Raw genomic sequence first — 20,673 nt, forward strand, 5'->3', positions numbered from 1 at the left:
TGGCTTTAACTCTGCCAGTCTAGTTAAAGCGGTGTGAGGGGTCCCCCTAGTGTGGACGTGGTTTAGGGTGACCAGACAGCAAATGTGAAAAATCGAGATGGGGGTGGGGTGTAATAGGAGCCTACATAAGAAAAAGACCCAAAAATCGTGACTGTCCCTATAAAATCAGGACATCTGGTCACCCCAATATGGTTAGACTGGGACAAATGTGCTTTATCCCAATCTAGCTATGCTCAGAAGGGAAGGGAAGGGGAGCAAGCTGTACTAGTATAACAAAAATCCCTGGCTCTTCTATGGCGCTTTCCCCAGCAGATCTCCCAGTGCTTTACCCAGGGAGGTCAGGGTCTCCAGCGCTCTAACTACTAGGCACCACTGCTGTTTTAAGGCACTTTTATACATGTATAACTGCATCCAATCTCATGCCGCTATAACTAGCTCGGTAAAGAACCTGCCCCTCACACCCGACGGAGTTCTACTAGGACACAGACTATGCAGACCAGCCTGCCCCAAAGAACTCATTATGTAAACAGACAAAAGCAGGAGGGGAAACTGAGGCACAGAGTGGGGCAGGGACTTGTCCACAGTCAGGAATTGAACCCAGGAACCCGGGGTCTCAGTGCAGTGCCAGAGACGGGTGCTCTCAATCTCCCTCGCTGCACACTTCGACACGTGTCAGTAATTCAAAGAAATTCAATATTGATTTTTTGGTCCTCCCAACAAAAATTCCAGCGCAAAGGTTTGAATTTCACACTCACCACCACCGCCTCCAAGCAGGGAGCTGTTAGCTGCAAAGAGACAGAAAGATCCCAAGTTATTAAAAGGACACTGGCTAGAGAGACATTATCACACACAGCCTTAGGCATGGCATGGAGATTTCTGAGCACATGGCTGTGGCAGGCCCCTTGTACACCTGAGGGAAGGTCTTAAAGCCAATGAAACAGAGAGAGGGGACAGGAGTCAGGACTCCTGGGTTCTCTCTTCAGCTCGAGGAGAGGAGTGGGGGGTCTAGCTTTAGTGGGTTAGAGCAGGGGGTTGAAGTCAGGACTCCTGCGTTCCCTCCCCCACCTGGGAGAGGAGCAGGGGGTCTGAGGGGTTAGATAGCAGGGTGGCCTGGGAGTTGAGACTCCTGGGTTCTATTCCTGGCTGCGGGTGGGTAGTGGGGGGCTGAAAGCCAGGACGCCTGGGTTCTCTGCCTGGTTTGTGGTGTGACAGAGGGTCAGGACCGCAGAGTGCTTTAGATTTCCAAGATGCTTTACAAACACGACCCAATTAATCATGGGCACTTGGCAGTTTGGCTGATGTCTACTCTGGGGCCACTTTGCATTACAGGAGAACTCTGTTTACCTGTTCCTATAAAGATGGGGAGGACGGGGCTGGTAGTGAGGAAAGATGCCCCTTTGCAGCTCCAGGGCACTCAGGACAATTTTTCCCCCAGGGAGCCCTTTCGCCTTCCAAGCCGTGGGGCAGGGGAAATGCACATGGGCCTGGCTGTGATAACTGCCCTATGATAATCTTTCCATGGCCCCTGGTCCCCTCCACTCGGGGTTGCACAGATGCCAATCAAAGGAGGCAGGTCAGCGGTTTTCCCTGCTGACAGATGGGGAAACTGAGGCACAGAGAGCGATAGGTGGCTGGGGACAGAACCCAGGAGTTCTGACTCCCAGCCCTTCCTGCGTAACCTATTAGATCCTGCTCCCCTCCCAGAGCTGAGGCTAGAACCCTAGCAACCCCTGCTGTAACTGCTAGATCCCACTGCCCTGCCCCAGCTATTGCAGACATTCTCTGGATCTCCTGGCTATAGCCATGGCACTATGGGGCTCCGGGCTTGACTACAGGAGCAGACAGGCTTTCAATGTGAGAGGGGGTGTTTCCAAGGTGACAGGAGTCTGATAACGATGCTCCCGTTGCCAAGGTAACTCCCCGGTAACAGGTGCTAAACCATCAGCAAATTGCCAGGGCATGAATGAGAAGCGGAAATCTATCTGTTTCCAACCCCAGCCAGGGAGAGGCTAGCTTTGACTGATCCCCTCTAATGAGGCCTGGGCTCTGATGAGCTTTACAAACAGCTCAACAATAACAAGTCTGGCACTGAGATGCGGTGGGGTGAGGTCAGGGGGCTGTTTATATAGGGGTGCCTTGTCCTATGCTGACAAGCAACTGCCTCTGGAGTGGAAGTTGTTTACACAGAGATCCCTGGCCCCACACTGAGATGCAGCCACGTCTGGGGCAGGGTGCGGGGGCTGTTTATACACTTTCCACCCACACTCATCCATTAGAGTTTTTCTTCAGTTTTCTGACCCCTTTGGCTAATGTAGGGTTCCTGTTCTCCACTCATCTACCCAGGGTGTAACTGCACTTCCGTCTCCAGATAGTCTCCTGATTTACACCAGTCTGAGCACAATCAAACCAGATGGAGTGACACCTGATTCCCACCCATGTAAGCAGAACTTAGTGTGGTGGGGTTACTCCAGATTCCCGCCCGTGTGAGCAGAACTGAGTGTGGTGGGGTTACTCCAGATTCCCATCCATATGAGCAGGACTGAGTGTGGTGGAGTTACTCCAGATTCCCAACTGTGTGAGCAGAACTGAGTGTGGTGGGGTTACTCCAGATTCCCATCCATATGAGCAGGACTGAGTGTGGTGGAGTTACTCCAGATTCCCAACTGTGTGAGCAGAACTGAGTGTGGTGGAGCGAATGAGATGCTTTTGTGCGCCAGACGAAGGACCACTGCAGCAGTGGAGCACCCGCCGAAATGCCGCCGAATTTCAGTGGCAATGCCTCTCAATAACGCCGCTTGCCGTTGACAAGTGACGTCATTGAGAGGCATCCCCACCGAAATTCGGGAGCGATGCCTCTCGATGACATCACTTGTTGGCGACAAGCGTTGTCATCGAGAGGCGTCCCCGCCGAAATGCTGCTGAAATTCGGCAGCATTTTGGCGGATGCTTTCCTGGGATCCAGGATGCGGGCGCATTAAGATGTCCCTGTGGGTGCCATGGCGCCCGCGGGCACCGTGTTGGGGACCACTGCCCTAACCCCTCTGTCAGACATCCAGAGAGCCCATCTCCCAGCTGAGTCTGCCCCTAATGCCAGCAAGGGCCAATCTGCCCACCAACATTTAATCTTGTACTTGGAGCAGTTTACCCCCGTCCTGGACACCTGCCCCTTCTGCAGCGTGAGGGAGACCCTGGCGCAGGTTTACTTGGCGTGCGCCAGGTTGCAGCCCCTATTCTGGCTCCTCACAAATATTTTGTTATGCTTCTGGCTGCACTTTCCCCCTCACCTCCTTATCTAAGCACTTCCTATCTGTGGCCCCACAAAGCCACGGGACCTCCTGGTCAACCTCCTCCTGGCCCTGGCTAAAATGGCCATCTACACAACCAGGGAGAGGAGGCTGGCCGATAGAGTCTCCTGTGACCGTGGGGCCTATTTCCGATCCTCCTTCCGCTCAAGCATCTGGGCAGAATTCCTCTGGGCGGCGTCCGCTGGCTCCTGTGACATCTTCGAGGAGCAGTGGGCGCTGTCCGGGGTTCTCTGCTCGGTGTCCCCATCAGGTTCCCTTTGTTTGACCGTTTGACCTCACTCCCATCCCTGTTATCTCATTAGTTGTCCCCTGGAATTATTTGGTTTCCAGGCCCTATGGATTCTCCCCTTAGGCTAAGGGGATGGGGTCCTTTAGCACTTCCTGGCTCCCAATAGGAACATTTAATATATCAGCTCCCCCGTCACCCCAAACCCAGTATTAGAAATGAATGGATCCTGTCAGTCTTTCCCCATCCCCACCACGCTTGGATGCATGGGGACCACCCTGCATAGAACTCTCTGAACCCATCCAGGGGCAGGCAGGGGAGGGCTGCTAGGGGGCAGTGTCTCCCATCTGTATCAGGCGGAGCTATCAAATCCTCTGGTTATATTCCTGGCATGGAGGTTTTACCTGCCCTCCTTTCCTCCCTGGCAGCGAGAAGCTGTTTGGAGAAGGAGCAGCATTTTGGGAACGTTCAGGAATAGGTGAAGTGTTCAGAGTGACTCAGAAAGGGGTGCTCTCCCCCCGAGTCAGTGCTGACCCCAGTTCCCCAGTGCAGCACTAGGGGGTGCTATGCTGCAGGGAGCAGGGTGGGAGGCTCAGTAGGGGGTGCTCTTCCCTAGCAGGCAGAGCTGGCTCCAGTGCCCCAGCATAGTACTGGCCAGTGTTGTGCTGCAGGGAGTGGGGTGGAGGGCTCAGTAGGGGATGCTCTTTTCTCTAAATCAGCAGGATTGTCTCTTAGTATGTGTCTGTGCTATGCCTGGCACAATGGGGATCCTGATCTTGGCCAAGGCCTCTGTAGTCCCTGGAACAACTGATACTGGATTCTTCACTGCATTTCTTAAATTGTTATATAACTGTGTTAAACGACTCCCCACCCCAGAGGTGGCTGCATCTAAGCACCAGGCAAGGGATCTCTGTATAAATAGTCCTCATACCGCTCCCCAGAGGAGGTCACTCTCAGCACTGGGTGAGGGTTCCCTGTATAAACAGCTACTGTGCCCCTCTCCAGAAGCAAATAATGTGGTGAAATATGGTGGCAGATTTGGGATAAAAGGACAGAGGAATAATCTGATATTTCAGAGGTGACCCCAAGTCACCTCAGTGAGAATCTGAGAGTGTTCTCATACCTCAGAACCTGCTCTTCCTCAATCAAACCTGCTCCTCTGGGGTGTGCGTGTGTGTGTGTGTGTGTGTGAATGCCTTGTCTGAAATTCACTATTATTGAAGGCTGCGCTTCACAGTGAAAAAAAAAGATCAGCTGAGATTGCAGGAAAAGGTGGCTTTCAACTCTCTCTCCTTGCCAAATCCACCTGTGAACTGAGCACAGCTGTCAGATGGTCCCAGTGCTGCGTGGGCTGGCTGGGCCAGACTGACAGGTTCAAACACTGCTTAGCAAACCACACCCAGGCCAGTCTCCTGGGACTGGACAGTGGCTAGAAATGGAGCTAGGGGGATTAGGAACTGATTGATTTTGGGGACAGGGCAGAATGTGTGTAAGTGTGAGTCAGTGTGCACAGGAGGGTGGGTGTATAAAGGTTAGAGGTGTGTGTGTGTGGAGTGGGAATGTGTGTGTATAGTGAATCTAGGGATAGATAGATAGATAGATAGATAGATAGATAGATAGATAGATAGATAGATAGATAGATAGATAGATGGGGCAATGGGGTGTATGGGGATGGATAGATAGATAGGGTGTATGGAGATAGATGCATATGGGGATAGATAGATAGATGGGGCAAAGGGGTGTATGGGGATAGATAGATAGATAGATAGATGGGGCGATGGGGTGCATGGGGATGGATGGATCGATAGATAGATAGATGAGGTGTATAGGAATAGATAGATAGATGGGGCGATGGGGTGTATGGGGATAGATAGATAGATGGGGCGATGGGGTGTATGGGGATAGATAGATAGATGGGGTGATGGGGTGTATGGGGATAGATAGATAGATAGATGGGGTGTATGGAGATAGATAGATGCGTATGGGGGATAGATAGATAGATGGGGTGATGGGATGTATGGGGATAGATAGATAGACAGATGGGGTGTATGAAGATAGATAGATGCGTATGGGGATAGACAGATAGATGGGCAGATGGGGTGTATGGGGATAGATAGATAGATGGGGTGTATGGAGATAGATCCGTATGGGGATAGATAGATAGATAGATAGATAGATAGATAGATAGATAGATAGATAGATGGGGCAAAGGGGTGTATGGGATAGATAGATAAATAGATGGGGTGTATGGGGATAGATAGATAGATAGATGGGGTGTATGGAGATAGAAAGATGCGTTTGGGGATAGATAGATAGATAGCTGGGGCAAAGGGGTGTATGGGGATAGATAGAAGAGGTGTATGGGGATAGATAGATAGATAGATAGAGTATGGGGATAGAACAGGCTCTGCATTGATTCAAGGTGTACCATTCTCCACAGTTCATGAACAGTATAAACAGCTCCCTGCCCTGCCCCAGAGTTGGCTGCATCACAGCACTCGGTGAGGGAACCCTGTATAAACAACCCCACGGCCTGCCCTAGAGGCAACTGCATCTTGGAGCTGGGTGAGGAGTTGCTGTAAACACAGCTCAGAGCATGGAGAAAGATGCTCTCTCCCTTTCTGTTCGCTGACAGTCTCCTGCTCGGGGAGTAATTAATTCTGGTGCCACAAAGCCCAGCAAGCTGCTGTTGAATTTGCCGTGTTAACGTTAAGAGCTAATGAAGACAGAATGCCTGTGGGGATCCTAAAGCACTGAGACCAAGGGGAGCAGAAAGGCCTGGGCAGGGCGGATGCACTGACCACCTTGCCAGCACCCTGATCCCATCCCCAGCCTGTGTTCCACCATGGGGCGTCTCTGTGCCAGCGCTGGGCAAAGCCCCGGGGCTCTTAAGGGACCCCAGCATCCTGCTACCAGTCCTCCTCCCCTCATTCCTCTCCCCCTTTGTTAATTAACACAGCCGCAGCTGAGCTGGCTGGCGTTCAGAGGCAGAGCTGAGCCAAATGATCTGGCTGGGTTTCAGGAGCTGGGAGCAGCAGTGGTGCAGCGAGCAGGGGGTGCTGCCACGTGGGCTGGGCTGGGCTGGGCATCCCACACTGTCTGGACCCTAGTAGGGACTGTTCCTAGTCACATAGCTGGTCACAGCAGAGCTGCAAACACAACTCAGGAGTCCTGAGTCCCAGTTCAGTCCCTTGATTGACCTTCATGCTATGGGGGTGATTTCTTTCGCCCGGTGGCCATTTGCACCAGTTCTATGCAGGTGTGATGCAATCAGAGGAGTGAGGCTTGCACAGCTACTTTGCACTAGAGTGAATGGCTGCACGAGGGGCAGGGCAATGGGGAACTGGGCTCATGGTGCAGACAAATGGCAAGTCAGGCTCACAAGGATTCAAGACAGGGTTGATTAAGGACTAGGTGACAGGACTCCTGGGTGCTATTCCCAGTCAGGTTGGGGTCTGTGAAGCACCTGGTGCAACGGGGCCCTGATCTCGGTCAGGGTCTGTGCAGCGCCTGGCACAATGGGGCCCTGATCTCAGTTGGGGTCTGTGCCGCACCTGGCACAATGGGGCCCTGATCTCGATCGGGGTCTGTGCCGCGACTGGCACAATGGGGCCCTGATCTCGATCGGGGTCTGTGCCGCACCTGGCACAGTGGGGCCCTGATCTCAGTTGGAGTCTGTGCTGCGCCTGGCACAATGGGACCCTGATCTCGGATGGGGTCTGTGCCGCGCCTGGCATAATGGGGGCCCTGATCTCGATCAGGGTCTGTGCCACGCCTGGCACACTGGGGGCCCTGATCTTGGTCGGGGTTTGTGCAGCACCTGGCACAATGGAGCCCTGATCTCGATTGGGGTCTGTGCTGCACCCACCACAATAGGGCTCTGATCTTGGTCAGGGTCTGTGCAGTGCCTGGCACAACTGGGGCCTGATATCGGTCAGGGTTTGGGCAGCACCCAGTACAATGGGGCCTGTTCTCTGGCAGGTGTGACTGTAACACAAACTAATAATTTGCAGCCTTTGGTCCTTGCCAGCACAACAGCATCTCATTCGCTCTGCCCAGAAGATTCATTCCTCCTGCCACCTTATTCTTCCCATCCCCTCCCCCTGCAACAGAAGTACTGACATCTGGCTACAAATTATCCCCCATTATTAACGAAAGAAAACTAGAGGCAATGGGTGATTCAAGAGACAGTGGCACAGACACCCGGGTATTTTTAGGGATTGGCTTGAATTGCAGTGCCAGGCTGCAGAGATGTCAGCCCAGCTCATAAGAATTTGGTAGCAGGCAGGGAGGGAGGACTCTGCATTAATCTGTGGTGCAGGAGCGAGCAGCAGAAACAATCCTATGCCCCACCCCAGAGGGAATTGCATCCTAGCGCTGGATGAAGGATCCCTGTATAAGCAGCTCCTGTGCCCCACCCCAGAGGTGGCTGCATCCCAGTGCTAGGTGAGGGGTCTCTGTGCATCGGGTTATAACTGTGACTTCCCAGCACCAGCCTGTGTCTGTGCATGAAGAGGAGCTAGAGACTGGTACCTTCACGCTGCAGTGCCCCAGGACAGGAAATATCCCTGGCACTATGGGATACAGTTCCTGCTGTTATCAGGCAGCCTGACAGTATAGTGAGCTGCCTACAACAGCAGGGACAGCAATGCCTGGCCCAGCGGGTCTTCCAGCCCTATGTCCTATGAGTGTGGAAAAGGGGTGGAGCTGTACTGACACTCCCTGAACCATGTACCCTCATTTGCACTAATCCAAAATGGGAGTGAAACATCCTCACGTTCTGCCCAGTACTGGGAATGGAACCCAGGAGTCTTGGCCCTCACCCTCTCTGCTCTAACCACTAGACATCACTTCCCTTGCAGAGCTGGGAGCCAGGTCCCTCCTCCCCTCACTCTAGTCCTGGAGTCACCCTTCTGCAAGCGCCTTCAAAGTCACATGCCAGCTGCTCCTCCACCCACCTTAATAATTGAGATGCCAGTGGCTGGGGGCTCCGCTTGATGCTGGCCAGGGCTGGGGCCAGGGCAGGGACAGCCCAGCTGTGCCCAGGTCTGAGCCTCACTGCCTTCATCCCTGCTGCTTCTTGGTCCCCAAGCGAACACATGTACCCCCAGGGCTCTCATATAGTCACAAGCTCCCGTATCCCTGGAGCAACAGGTCCCCCTGACCCGGATGATCCCCCTCCCATGGACCTCAGATCCCCAGAACAATGGGACACCCGGCCCCAGACAACATCCCAGAACCCTTGCCCCTGGATCCTCAGTACAAGGGGACCCTGGCCCCAGCTGACACCCTAGGACCCTTGACCCCAGTTACCCAGTTCAAGGGGGCCCCCTGCTCCAGATGACACCCCACCCCAGGACCCCAATCCCAGATTCCCAGTACAAGGGGACCCCCAGATGACACCCCAGCCCCCCCCAACACACACATGACAGACGTTAGTCACATCATTTAATGCACCACCAGGAGGGGCTCGGATGCCATGGTGATGGGCGTGGGGTGAGAACTTCTCTGGGATACACGTGGTGCCAGCCCAGGCAGGCACCCCAGGGACCTAGCCACTGTGTTGCTGCTGCTTGCATTGGTATTCCAGGCCACCGCTGCGCTCCCTCCAAACCCCATCGCTGTGCTCTGGCTGTTCAAGGAAAACACCCGCCTTCCCCGTCTCTTCCTTGGCATCAGGCGTTTCCGTTGCCAAGCAACAGCCTCGAGAGGCTTTTCCTGCCACTGATCAATTTCGCCAGTGGCTGGCTGGAATGGCTGGACCCAGGTGCCTGCTACCTGCGGCACCACCTGAGACCCAAGGGCTGGGAAGAAGCAGCCTGGCGCTTGCCAAAGACCCTTCCAAACCCACAGGCAGAGCCTGCATGTAAACTCCACTGAGCTGCTGCCTGTCATGGGGGGTAGGTGGATGTGGCCCTGAGACACAGTGTGCAGATGTGCCTGGAGCATGGCATGCAGCAAGACTGATATGTTGAAGGTGGCATGTGCTGAGATTAGCATGTGCCATGCACAGAGCTAAGCATGGATGAGGGAGGCATACAGCAAGACTGCCATGCATTGTAGATGGCATGCAGGACGCAATGAGATGAGCATGCATCACAGGTGGCACACAACGTGTCAATGGGCCGAAGCTGTATTTGCAGGCGGCGCTGTCCAAGTGTCCCATCCCCAGTCACTCCCCAGGGCCTGGGTTTGGAACCTTGGAGCTACCCTGGTCCTGGACTGTGGGAGAGGAGAAAATGCACTGGAGACCCATGGGTAACAGTGAGCTAGATATACACACACATTGGGCTGCTATGCACTGGGTGCTGCACAGACTCTGATCGAGATCAGGGTGCTCCCTATGCCAGGCGCTGCACAGACTCTGACTGAGACTGGGACCTTGTTGCGCCAGGTGCTGCACAGACACCGTTTTGCTCTAGTGCAGGTAACTACACAAATTTTGTGCCCTGTGGCTGTGGGGCTTCCAACCTCCATGTTGATTTTTTATATTCATTGCTCCAACTCTGGAGAACCCAGCTCCTGCTTGCAAAAGCGGAGCCCTCCAAACCTTATGCTGGCTGGGGCTGAAGGAGAATCCCTATCAGCAGTATAGGGATTATGACACACACATCAGCAGTTCGGATTGGACCAGCAGAGGGCAGCAGGAAGGCACAAGTGCAGCTATAATCTTGCACTGGGGTGATCTACCAGTTGTAGAGCGTCACACACAAATGTCAGGAGCAGAAAGCTCCAAGATGGTTTACTTAGTGGCTCCCTGCAGCATGAGCTGTACAAAGTGGGGAGTTGGGGGCTGGAAAGTAAGGAAAGGGGGCTCTCCAAGATCACACTGATCCTGGGATGGTGGGAGCCTTGGCGGGGGAGGGAAGAGGAGTTAGTGGGAAATCTGCAGCAAAATGGAGGCTTTTTATAGAAACACTAAAATATAAATTAGGGAGGAATTATAGGAGCATAATAAGGGCCCTTCATTAGTGGAGCAGAGCCGGGTGGAAGAGGGGGAAATACACGAGCAGGGAGGGGAATAAATATGTATGTGGCTGTTCCTCATTCCTCACAGATTCATTAGCCCAACATTGCAGGAGGAGTTTCTCTTTCCGTGCTGCAGGCCAGGGTTTACAGATCTTAAATTACAATGATTCACGCTCTGTTGCTGGATGTTGTTGTTAACGTTATGGTAGCAACTATAGGGCCTGACTGAGATCAGGGCCTCCATTGTGCCAGGCGCTACCCAGACCCCAACTGAGATCAGGTCCCTGTTGTGCAGGGCGCTGCCCAGATCCTGACCGAGATCAGGCCCCCATTGTGCCAGGCGCTGCACAGACTCCAATTCCTCTTCAACCTACCAGGCTCTTAACACCACCAGAAAAGAGATACCTAGGTTGGAAAAACAACTGTCATCTCACCTAGCACCTGAGACACGCTGTCTCTGGGGCGGGATGCAGGGGCTGTTTCTACAGGGACCTCCCCCGCCCCACCCAGCACTGCGATGCAGCGGCCTCTAGGGTGGGAAGCAGTTTAACAGCGGCACACAAGTTTAAGACAGGAAGTGAAGATTCAAGTATCAGATGAAACTACAGAGAGATTAGGAGGAGAGAGTGCCTGCTACTGCTACCCAGCGCTGCGCTGGGGCGCTGGAGCCCTGGGGCCAGCACTGACAGCTATGGGAGAGAGCCCCCTACTGAGCCGCCACTGGTACTTACAGCAGTGCCCCCATAGACCATGCTGGGGCACTGGGGTCAGCATTGACTGGGGGCAGAGAGGATCCCCATTGAGTCCTCCCACCCTGCTCCTTGCAGCACAGCACCCCCTAGCATCGCACAAGGGCACTGGAGCCAGCACTGACTGAGCGGACAGCACCCACTAGCATTGTGCATTGGGGCCAGCCAGGCAGGAGAGGGCATGAGCATGGGGAAAAATGTGACTGGTACTGGTCCAAGGGTTGTGTGTCACTCTGCATGGGGACAAGAGCCAAGGAGCTTCCTGACCGGTGTGAATGTCACTGAAAGGGCTGCAACCCAGAGTCAGGCCGGTCCAGTAATTAGTGTCCACAGGGGAAGGTTGGCGCAGAGGCCCCCGACTCCTCCGGAGATGCTTTGGACTGAGCTGAGACCCAACACAGTGATTTAATGCTAGGGCTAAGGAAGGGCGATCTGATGGGGAGGCAGGTGGGATACCAGGACCCTAACTGCCACGCAAGGAAAGAGGGGGTGGAGAGATGGAGCAGCGGCTCAGAGCAAATCAGTGGGAAAGGTGGGAAGAGAACTCAGGCCTGACTCCCAGGCCCCACTCCCACTTGACACCCTCCCACCCCCCAGAGCTGGGGATAGAACCCAGGAGTCCTAACTGCCCCCTGCACTAACCCACTAGACACCCGCCTTCCCTGTCCCCCAGGCCCAGAGCAGAGAATCCAGGAGGGTCATTTCAGAAAACTTCAGGGGTGAGTGGAGGGCAAAGCTGCGTCAGGATATAGAGCCTCATACGTGACTATTATATCCTGCATCGGTGGGGGGATGGAGAGGGGGATGGCATAATGGAGCATGCAGATCTGTGGGGTGGCAACTGACCTTGCCTGGAGCCCAGCCCCCTGCTCTCACCCACTAGACCCAACTCCCCTCCTGAAGCAGGGATAGAACCCAGGAATCCTGGCTCCCAGCCCCCTGCTCTCACCCACTAGACCCACTCCCCTCCTGGAGCTGGGATAGAACCCAGGAGTCCTGGCTCCCAGCCCCCTGCTCTCAACCACTAGACCCACTCCCCTCCTGGAGCTGGGATAGAACCCAGGAGTCCTGGCTCCCAGCCCCCTGCTCTCAACCACTAGACCCACTCCCCTCCTGGAGCTGGGATAGAACCCAGGAGTCCTGGCTCCCAGCTCCCTACCACTAGACCCACTCCCCTCCTGGAGCTAGGATAGAACCCAGGAGTCCTGGCTCCCAGCCCCCTGCTCTCAACCACTAGACCCACTCCCCTCCTGGAGCTAGGATAGAACCCAGGAATCCTGGCTCCCAGCCCCCTGCTCTCACCCACTAGACCCCACTCCCCTCCTAGAGCTGGGATAGAACCCAGGAATCCTGGCTCCCAGCCCCCTGCTCTCACCCACTAGACCCCACTCCCCTCCTGAAGCTGGGATAGAACCCAGGAGTGCTGGCTCCCAGCCCCCTGCTCTCACCCGCTAGACCCCACTCCCCTCCTAGAGCTGGGATAGAACCCAGGAATCCTGGCTCCCAGCCCCCTGCTCTCACCCACTAGACCCACTCCCCTCCTGGAGCTGGGATAGAACCCAGGAGTCCTGGCTCCCAGCCCCCTGCTCTCAACCACTAGACCCACTCCCCTCCTGGAGCTGGGATAGAACCCAGGAGTCCTGGCTCCCAGCTCCCTACCACTAGACCCCACTCCCCTCCTGAAGCTGGGATAGAACCCAGGAGTGCTGGCTCCCAGCCCCCTGCTCTCACCCGCTAGACCCCACTCCCCTCCTAGAGCTGGGATAGAACCCAGGAATCCTGGCTCCCAGCCCCCTGCTCTCACCCACTAGACCCCACTCCCCTCCTAGAGCTGGGATAGAACCCAGGAATCCTGGCTCCCAGCCCCCTGCTCTCACCCACTAGACCCCACTCCCCTCCTGAAGCTGGGATAGAACCCAGGAGTGCTGGCTCCCAGCCCCCTGCTCTCACCCGCTAGACCCCACTCCCCTCCTAGAGCTGGGATAGAACCCAGGAATCCTGGCTCCCAGCCCCCTGCTCTCACCCACTAGACCCCACTCCCCTCCTGGAGCTGGGATAGAACCCAGGAGTCCTGGCTCCCAGCCCCCTGCTCTCACCCACTAGACATCCCCCCTTAGAACATTCCAGACTATCCTTTTAGGTGCAGACTGAAAAGTGGGGGAAATACCCCTGGGGGTCCCTTCTCCATACCCCTCCCCCACATCACAGCCCTAGAGGGGAAGGGTTCGCAGCCCGACTGGGGGGGGGGCACAACGGCCAAAGGACTTGAACAAAAACCCTCTCCCTGGGGACAAGTCCCAGGGTATTTGGTTTGCAGTCACTACTGTATTAGATGAGAGACCGATGGGGCCAGATGCACATTTGGTGTAAACCAGGGTCAATGGAGCAATGCTGATTTACACCAGCTGGGGTCTGGCCCCATTGACTCCAATGGAGCGATGCTGATTTACACCAGCTGGGATCTGGCCCCATTGACTCCAATGGAGCGATGCTGATTTACACTAGCTGGGATCTGGCCCCATTGACTCCAATGGAGCGATGCTGATTTACACCAGCTGGGATCTGGCCCCATTGACTCCAATGGAGCGATGCTGATTTACACTAGCTGGGATCTGGCCCCATTGACTCCAATGGAGCGATGCTGATTTACACCAGCTGGGATCTGGCCCCATTGACTCCAATGGAGCGATGCTGATTTACACCAGCTGGGATCTGGCCCCATTGACTCCAATGGAGCGATGCTGATTTACAGCAGCTGGGGATCTGGCCCCACTGACTTCCAACACAGTGATGCTGATTTACACCAGCTGGGATCTGGCCCCATTGACTCCAATGGAGCGATGCTGATTTACACCAGCTGGGATCTGGCCCCATTGACTCCAATGGAGCGATGCTGATTTACAGCAGCTGGGGATCTGGCCACACTGATTTCCAGTGGCATGACACTGATTTACACCAGTGGGGGACCTGACTCGGCCCAACCCCGTCCCCCCTCCTGACGGCTGCCCTTTATGACGACGCTGCATCATTATCCCCACAGCCCCTTTTTTCAGCTCCAAAAGGCCCCGTGAACCATAAAACAGGCTTTGCTCTCTCTGGCCCCTCTGCCATTTTAGCTGCGGGGGGGGAGCTGCTGGAGTCCAGCTAGCAGGAAGGACCCAGGCTCTTCCTCCCGTTACACTGAGTTGCATCGCCCCGGCTAGCACAAATGCACAGAGCGCTCCAGATCTCGTCTGGCGCATCAGTGGCACAGCAAGCTCTCTCTCCTGCGCTCCCGAGCAGCGAGTGTGTGTGTGTGTGTGTCTGGGGTTGCTCTTTGCTCTCGCGCACACACACACACACACCAACGTTCACTCTGCTCCATACTTCATCCCTTGGCCTTAGCTCGCCCCGTGCCGCGAGCCAGCCCTCCCTCCTCACCCACCCCTCTGTTTTAACACCCCCCTCGCCGATTTCCTAGTCTGATTCTCCATCCTTTTTGCCTCGTTACTGGAATAAACTGGCCGCCTGCCGTGATAAACTTTGTGGAGGGAGAGAGCGATTGGACGCCAAACAGGTAAGCTTCCACCCCCAAATATATGTAGAGAGAGATTTGTTTGTATTGAAGCCCAGGATGCCTGGGTTCCAAACAGATCTCGCTTGCAAAGCTGCTCCGGGATTTGCTATGATAGCGTGGTTAAAATGCCCGTACAGATTCACTGCTCTGGATTTTCCTAGCTTTCCAAGACTTTTCTGTGATTAAAACCCCATTATGTAGGGGTCTGCCCCTCAGCTGTTAGCTCATCGAGCTTATTTACTTTTGCTGGAGAAACCAGGGTTTTCCAAAAACCTGCAGCAAACTCAAATCCCCACTGCCTCTGTTCTCAAGTTGGGTGGTTTTTGTGCAATAGGGCAAAAGGATGGAGATGGTTTTGGGCACTGATTTTAAGGGGGGGAGAAGCTTGTGTGATTTGATTTCTCTGTCCCTATCTGAAATTATTTATTTCATGAAGAGGAAGGGAAAGTGAGGAGAGGTCAGCAGACCCAAAACAAAAAAGAGGGATTTGAGAATTGGCTAATGGGGGGTGAGGGGGAGCAAGCTGCTTTCCCGGGCAAGACTGAAATAGCTGCTATGCTGTGAGGAGCTGGTTTTGTACCTGGAAAAGATGCAGCGGGGTGGGTGGGTGTGTATGAGTGTTTAGACCCCAGAGTGAAATATTTTTTGTGCTCATTCACCTCTGCATGCGTTTCATGTCGCTTTTCATGTACCATTCCATTCATGCATACATGATAGCCATGCCCGTAGCTGAGTGCACAAACAGTGACATTCCAACCACTTAAGGAAACAAGGTGCTTGGGCGAGTTTACACTTCAATAATCTTTCTGAGCAACTGCAAAATCTCTTCCCTCTCCTCCCAAGCAGCTGAGTTGAAATCTATTGCAAGGAATGAACCCACAATTTGGAGAATTTCTCCCAATTTGCGCTATGTATTTTTTCCAGAGGGGGTTCTGGAATGAAAAGCAGTGCTCTGAATTTTGCAGCATTGCCTGAGCCACATTCGGCATTTCATTTCCTAGCAGGAGAGCAAATAATCTGAAATTCAACATTGAACGGCGGGCTGGCATGACATAAAGCTGAGCTTTTTTGTTTGTTTAAACTGGATCCTGCTGTAAAGGAAAATTCTCCCTGGGGGCTCTAATCTTTTGCAACTTCTCAACATGGGCAAAAGGATTTGGAATTCATGGTTTCCAAATGGACCAGGAAAGTTGGGAACTTTCATTTAATTAATAACGTTTGCAAGGTGTTTCCACTATAGAGAAGAAGGGTTATTTTAGCGCTTAATCCTGCAAGGATTTAAACAATTGCCCCCTTTTTCTCAAGGTGAATAAATCGAAGTAACAATTAACCCCGCTCTCAGAAAAGCCGATATTTCCCTCTTCTTAAAGTGTATTTATAAGAAAGCAATGCGTGTATATTGTATTTGGTGGACTGGCTTCTATCAAAGCAGATGCACACAGTGGTGTAACTCCATACACGACCTCTCCTTTGGATTTGATTTTACTTTGGATGGTGTTAGTTTGATATTTTTAATAAGCTGTTTGCTAGTGACTTTTCCTGTCCCAGCCTATGTTGAATAGAAAGAAGTGGGATCTATCTATCTAGATGCATTAATTCTGGCGAGTCAGTCTGTAATTGTTTTGCATCTGCTTTTGGGAATGGCTCAATGGCCTGCAATCAGAGTTCTTCCACTGAAAGGTGTTTTATGAAAACAGAAATATTTTATTCACTCAGTTTTATTTGGATGCGTGTGTCCCTTTCTTTCCTTTGCGGGGAAAGACCCCCCCCCAAATAATCCTGCCACTGGTTTTGTGTGTGTGGGCCATGAAGAAGAAAATAGATTTCTTGCAGAATCAGGGCCAGAGGCACAGCGGGCTGAATTTTGAACTGGGATTTTAAGACAGAAGGCTTTCAGACACCCCTTTCTATAATCTCTCTCTTTTTTCCCAGTTCGTGGCAAGAATTGAGGCCTATGGAACTGTAGCAGGAGAAATGATCTGGCAAAGTTTTAAAATAAAAATCAACTTTGTTGCCTTGAAAAGTGGGAAAAAAATTCTGCTTTGGGGGATTTCGTGGCAGCTGTTAAAAACTGAATAGCCCAAACATTGAGACTGTGTAGTGGGGTGGGGGCTGACGTGCCAGCCAGGTAGCTGGATTTGCTTAAGGAAATAACATATTTAGGGCTGGAGAAAAGAAATGAATGAGAACTAGCTGCTGATGAAAGGAAGGAGATGGGTGTAGGTGGCAATGGAGGAAAATATTGGTGAGTGAAAATGACCCGCATCTGTGGACAGCGGAAGTCTTCTTGTGTATTAGACCAAACTTCTGGCTCTGTTGTGAATTGAGCAGGCTGGCAAATGGGAGCAAAAAGAGGACGGAAAAGCAGAAATACACTTTTGGAGTCCATGCCTGTAGTTTTTCCACCTCTGTCAGCAACGTGGAGAGCCCATCTTGGATCATACTGTTCTGCCCTTAATCTGGGAAAGTCCCAGATCATGGCTTGATTCCTCCCATCCCTGGACAAGGGGAGAGAGACAATTCCCAGGCTCAGAAGGGCAGGGGTCCCAGATTCATAGAATCTGCAAACAAATAGCGGGAACCATTTCTGAGCATTAGGGCAAGTCATGGCCTCTGGTCAGTCCCTGACAGCTGGTTAGTTCGCCACATTTCTGCCTTGCACGTGAAATCTGCCCAGCTTCCCCCATTTCTGGTTTGCAAAGGCAGCCTGCAGAGGCTGGGAGGATCAAGCGATGCGATCAAAACACCGTCAGGATGCTTGGGTTCTATACCTAGCTCTGGGAAGGCAGTAGGGTCTAAGGGGTTAGAGTGGGGTTAGGGATGGGAGCCAGGACTCCTGGGTTCTGTTCCCAGCCCTGGGCTGGAAATGGGGGTCTGATGGGTTAGCACAGGGGGTGGAGGGCTGGAGGTCAGGACTCCTGGGTTCCATTCTCAGCTGTGACCTGGTGGGGTGCAGAAAGCCTCCCTGCCTCAGTTTCCCTGCCTCTAACGTAGGGATAATGATGTTGACTTAGCTAGCCGAAGAGCCAGAGCGCTGCAATACGAAGCTGCCCGAGAGATCAAATGAAAATGACCTCAAGTCCTTTAGCTCCTTGTCTGATTTTGACAAGGCTCTGAGTCAAAGAGGATTGTGGAGGCGAATTCATGATGAGCTATGATCTGTACTGTACTTGTGCCCAGGGCCCTGGTTGTGGACCAGGCCCCTACTGTGCCAGGTTCTGTACAGACACAGCAAAAAACTCAGCCCCTGGAAGGAAGCCTGCAGATCTGCAGTCCAGAGTGGTGGGTGTAGCAGGGCCTGTGGTGTCAGCGGCAGCCCTGGCACACCCACACCATCCAGGCTGGGGGAGCACTGGGCTTGGTGTGGTGTTTGCTGTGCCGTCGTGAAGTTGCACATGCTGTGAGATACATGTCACAGCCTGTCACACAATCACAAACACACATGCATGGTTTCACACAGCCATTCCCACACACTCCCACTCCAAGAGGAAACCACAGCAGAGACCAGGGAGCGTGGTCTAGCAGCTAGGGCACGGGGCAGGGAATCAGCGCTCCTGGGCTCTATTGCTGGCTGTCACTGACCTGCTGGGTGACCATGAGCATGTCATGGCCCCGCTTCGTGCCTCAGTTTCCCCCCTGCCCTATGCTTGTTTGGACTGTTGCCCCGTGTCTGTGCAGCGCCAGCTCCGAAATTGGTCACAATACACATAGTTAAATACAAGATGAAAGCCAGGGTGGGATCGGCCAGAACTAGCAAAGCAAACGTTATCAAATCAAATACAATGGATTCCCCACCCTCTCTCTAGCAGGAGCACCTTTCGGCTGCCCTCTCACTGCTAGGGATTCAGGGTACCTCTCGGTCCCAGGTGTCAGAGCGAATGGCCCTCTTAGCACCGCATGGCCTGGGCTAGGTTGCATGCACACCTGGGTGTGGCTGTCCTAGTCCCATTTCTCTGCTGAAGCCCAGCCAGCTGCTCCTGCATATGGGGTCTGAGCTGGGTGTAGGGAGATGGAGCCAGCTTCCCTAGGCAAGGGGAGGGAGCAGCAATCGCACACTGGGAATCAACCAGCAAGCTCTGGGTCTTTCCAACAGGGCTGTAGCAGTCACTACATACTACACAGCTACCACAGCAGCCCTGGCCTGCACAGCCAGTCCTTTTAGCGCAGGCTCCACCATTAAGACCAAAGGGTCCCTGGTTCTAGGCCCACTGCCGGCGGCACCACCACCTCCCCCCCGGGCAGCTCAGCACAGAACACGTCCTGCTTATAGTTGTGTCTTTTGCCCTTTGCACAACAGCAGTGGGACAGGACCCCCAGTGCAAATCACCAGTTGCTGAGCAGCTATGACATGCAAGGCCTAGTTATGGATACACGCTGCTGTGCTGACTGAGGTCTCGGCCCTACAATGCAGTGGGCGCTGCTAGAGGACTCACCAACTATTTAAAGGGATATAACCCAATTCCTATACCACTTCAGCGGTGCCATGGACATGCCAGCTAGGCCACGCTGGCTCTGCTAACACCTCCGCCACACAAACACACACAGAGAGCAGCTTGGCATAACATGGGTTTCCGTGTGGGCTGACTGACTGAGAGGAACGGGCTCCTGGGGTCTATCCCCAGCGCTGGGAAGGGAAGGGAGTCTAGTGAGCATGTTCCCACTCTTTGTCTCAGCTTCCCCCTCTGTACAATGGGGATAATGATACTGACCTCCACTGGAAAGTGTGTTTTGAGATCTACGAATGAACAGCACCATAAGAGAGCCAGAGATGAGTTTGTGTGTGTGTACACACAGCTCCACCCACGTGATGGTGCCCTGGGGTTTCAGTGACTGATGTAACAATTTTAACAGGTGCCATCAGTCCATTAGAGCTGTTTGTTTCTCAGTTGTACTGCGCCTTGGGGAAGCCTCTGTGTGTGTATCTGTCTGTCTGTCACAGACTGTGTCTGTCAGTTGAAGGGGGGTCTGTGTCTCTGTCAGTAGCAGGTGTGTGTATCGATTTTCAGTGATGTTTTTAAGGGGTTGCATTCCAGTCCCACCCCCAGCCCTGCATCCCTCAGGAGCCTGACCCGCTCACCGCCCCAGAGGCTACAACCCAGTGGGATGGGAAGTTCCTCTTTAGCCCAAGCTGTGTGGTGTTGGGAGGACTAGGAACGCACATGGCCTGTGCAGATCACCCCTGCCCAGATGGATCAGCCCCACCATGGCAGCTCGGGAGTGCCAGTCCGAACAGGGATACACAGCGAGACAAGCCCTGCACGCACACCATGCACTGTAGTTGTGTTACATACGCACATAGCACAGCACAGTGCAACTCTAACACCACTATACACACGGTGCGGTATATATCTAACACCACTACACACACAGAGCATACTATATATCTAACAAACACTATGAACACAAACAGCGCAGTGCATATCTAACAACACTACACATAAACCGTGTGGTGTATAGCTAACACCAGTACACACACAGACAAACACAGAGCATGGTGTATATCTAACACCATTATACACACATGGTAGCACAATCAGCCCTGTTTCCGCTGCATAATTTACTCAGTCTGTAATTATTTCATTCTCTTAACGAGTAAACAAAATGCGCCTCTAATTAGCCTGGACTGCACTTCCTGCCACCTCTGCAAGGGCTCCCTGTCCTGCTAGATGCACAGCACAGCTGTGGGCTCCAGGTGGCACTGTTCTGTTTGCGTGCTGGTCTGAGGTGAAAATGACTAGAATTCAATTCCTTGTTCTGCCACTGACTAGCTGTGTGACCTTGGGCAAGTCACTGCATCACTCCAGGACCCTGCTCTCACTGATGAGATCATCCTTAATTGTCCATTGAGATGGTGAGCTCTTGAGGGCA

The 20,673-nt window shown here is 53.3% G+C and overlaps 1 protein-coding gene across 4 annotated transcripts in view; it reads right to left on the bottom strand.

Annotated features, from left to right (window-relative positions):
- The window catches only part of MACROD1 (mono-ADP ribosylhydrolase 1), a 208,039-nt gene that overhangs the window by 47,518 nt on the left and 139,848 nt on the right, over positions 1–20,673 (bottom strand). For 3 of the 4 annotated variants that reach the window (XM_030568276.1, XM_030568273.1, XM_030568274.1), the window contains exon 4: positions 756–785. The exons of the other annotated variant lie outside the window; for it this stretch is intronic. In XM_030568276.1, the coding sequence (XP_030424136.1) occupies positions 756–785 (30 nt within the window). The remainder of the gene's footprint in view (positions 1–755; positions 786–20,673) is intronic. 4 annotated transcript variants of the gene reach the window in all.

Source organism: Gopherus evgoodei, chromosome 7, assembly GCF_007399415.2.
Source record: "Gopherus evgoodei ecotype Sinaloan lineage chromosome 7, rGopEvg1_v1.p, whole genome shotgun sequence".
Taxonomy (NCBI): Eukaryota; Metazoa; Chordata; order Testudines; family Testudinidae; genus Gopherus; species Gopherus evgoodei.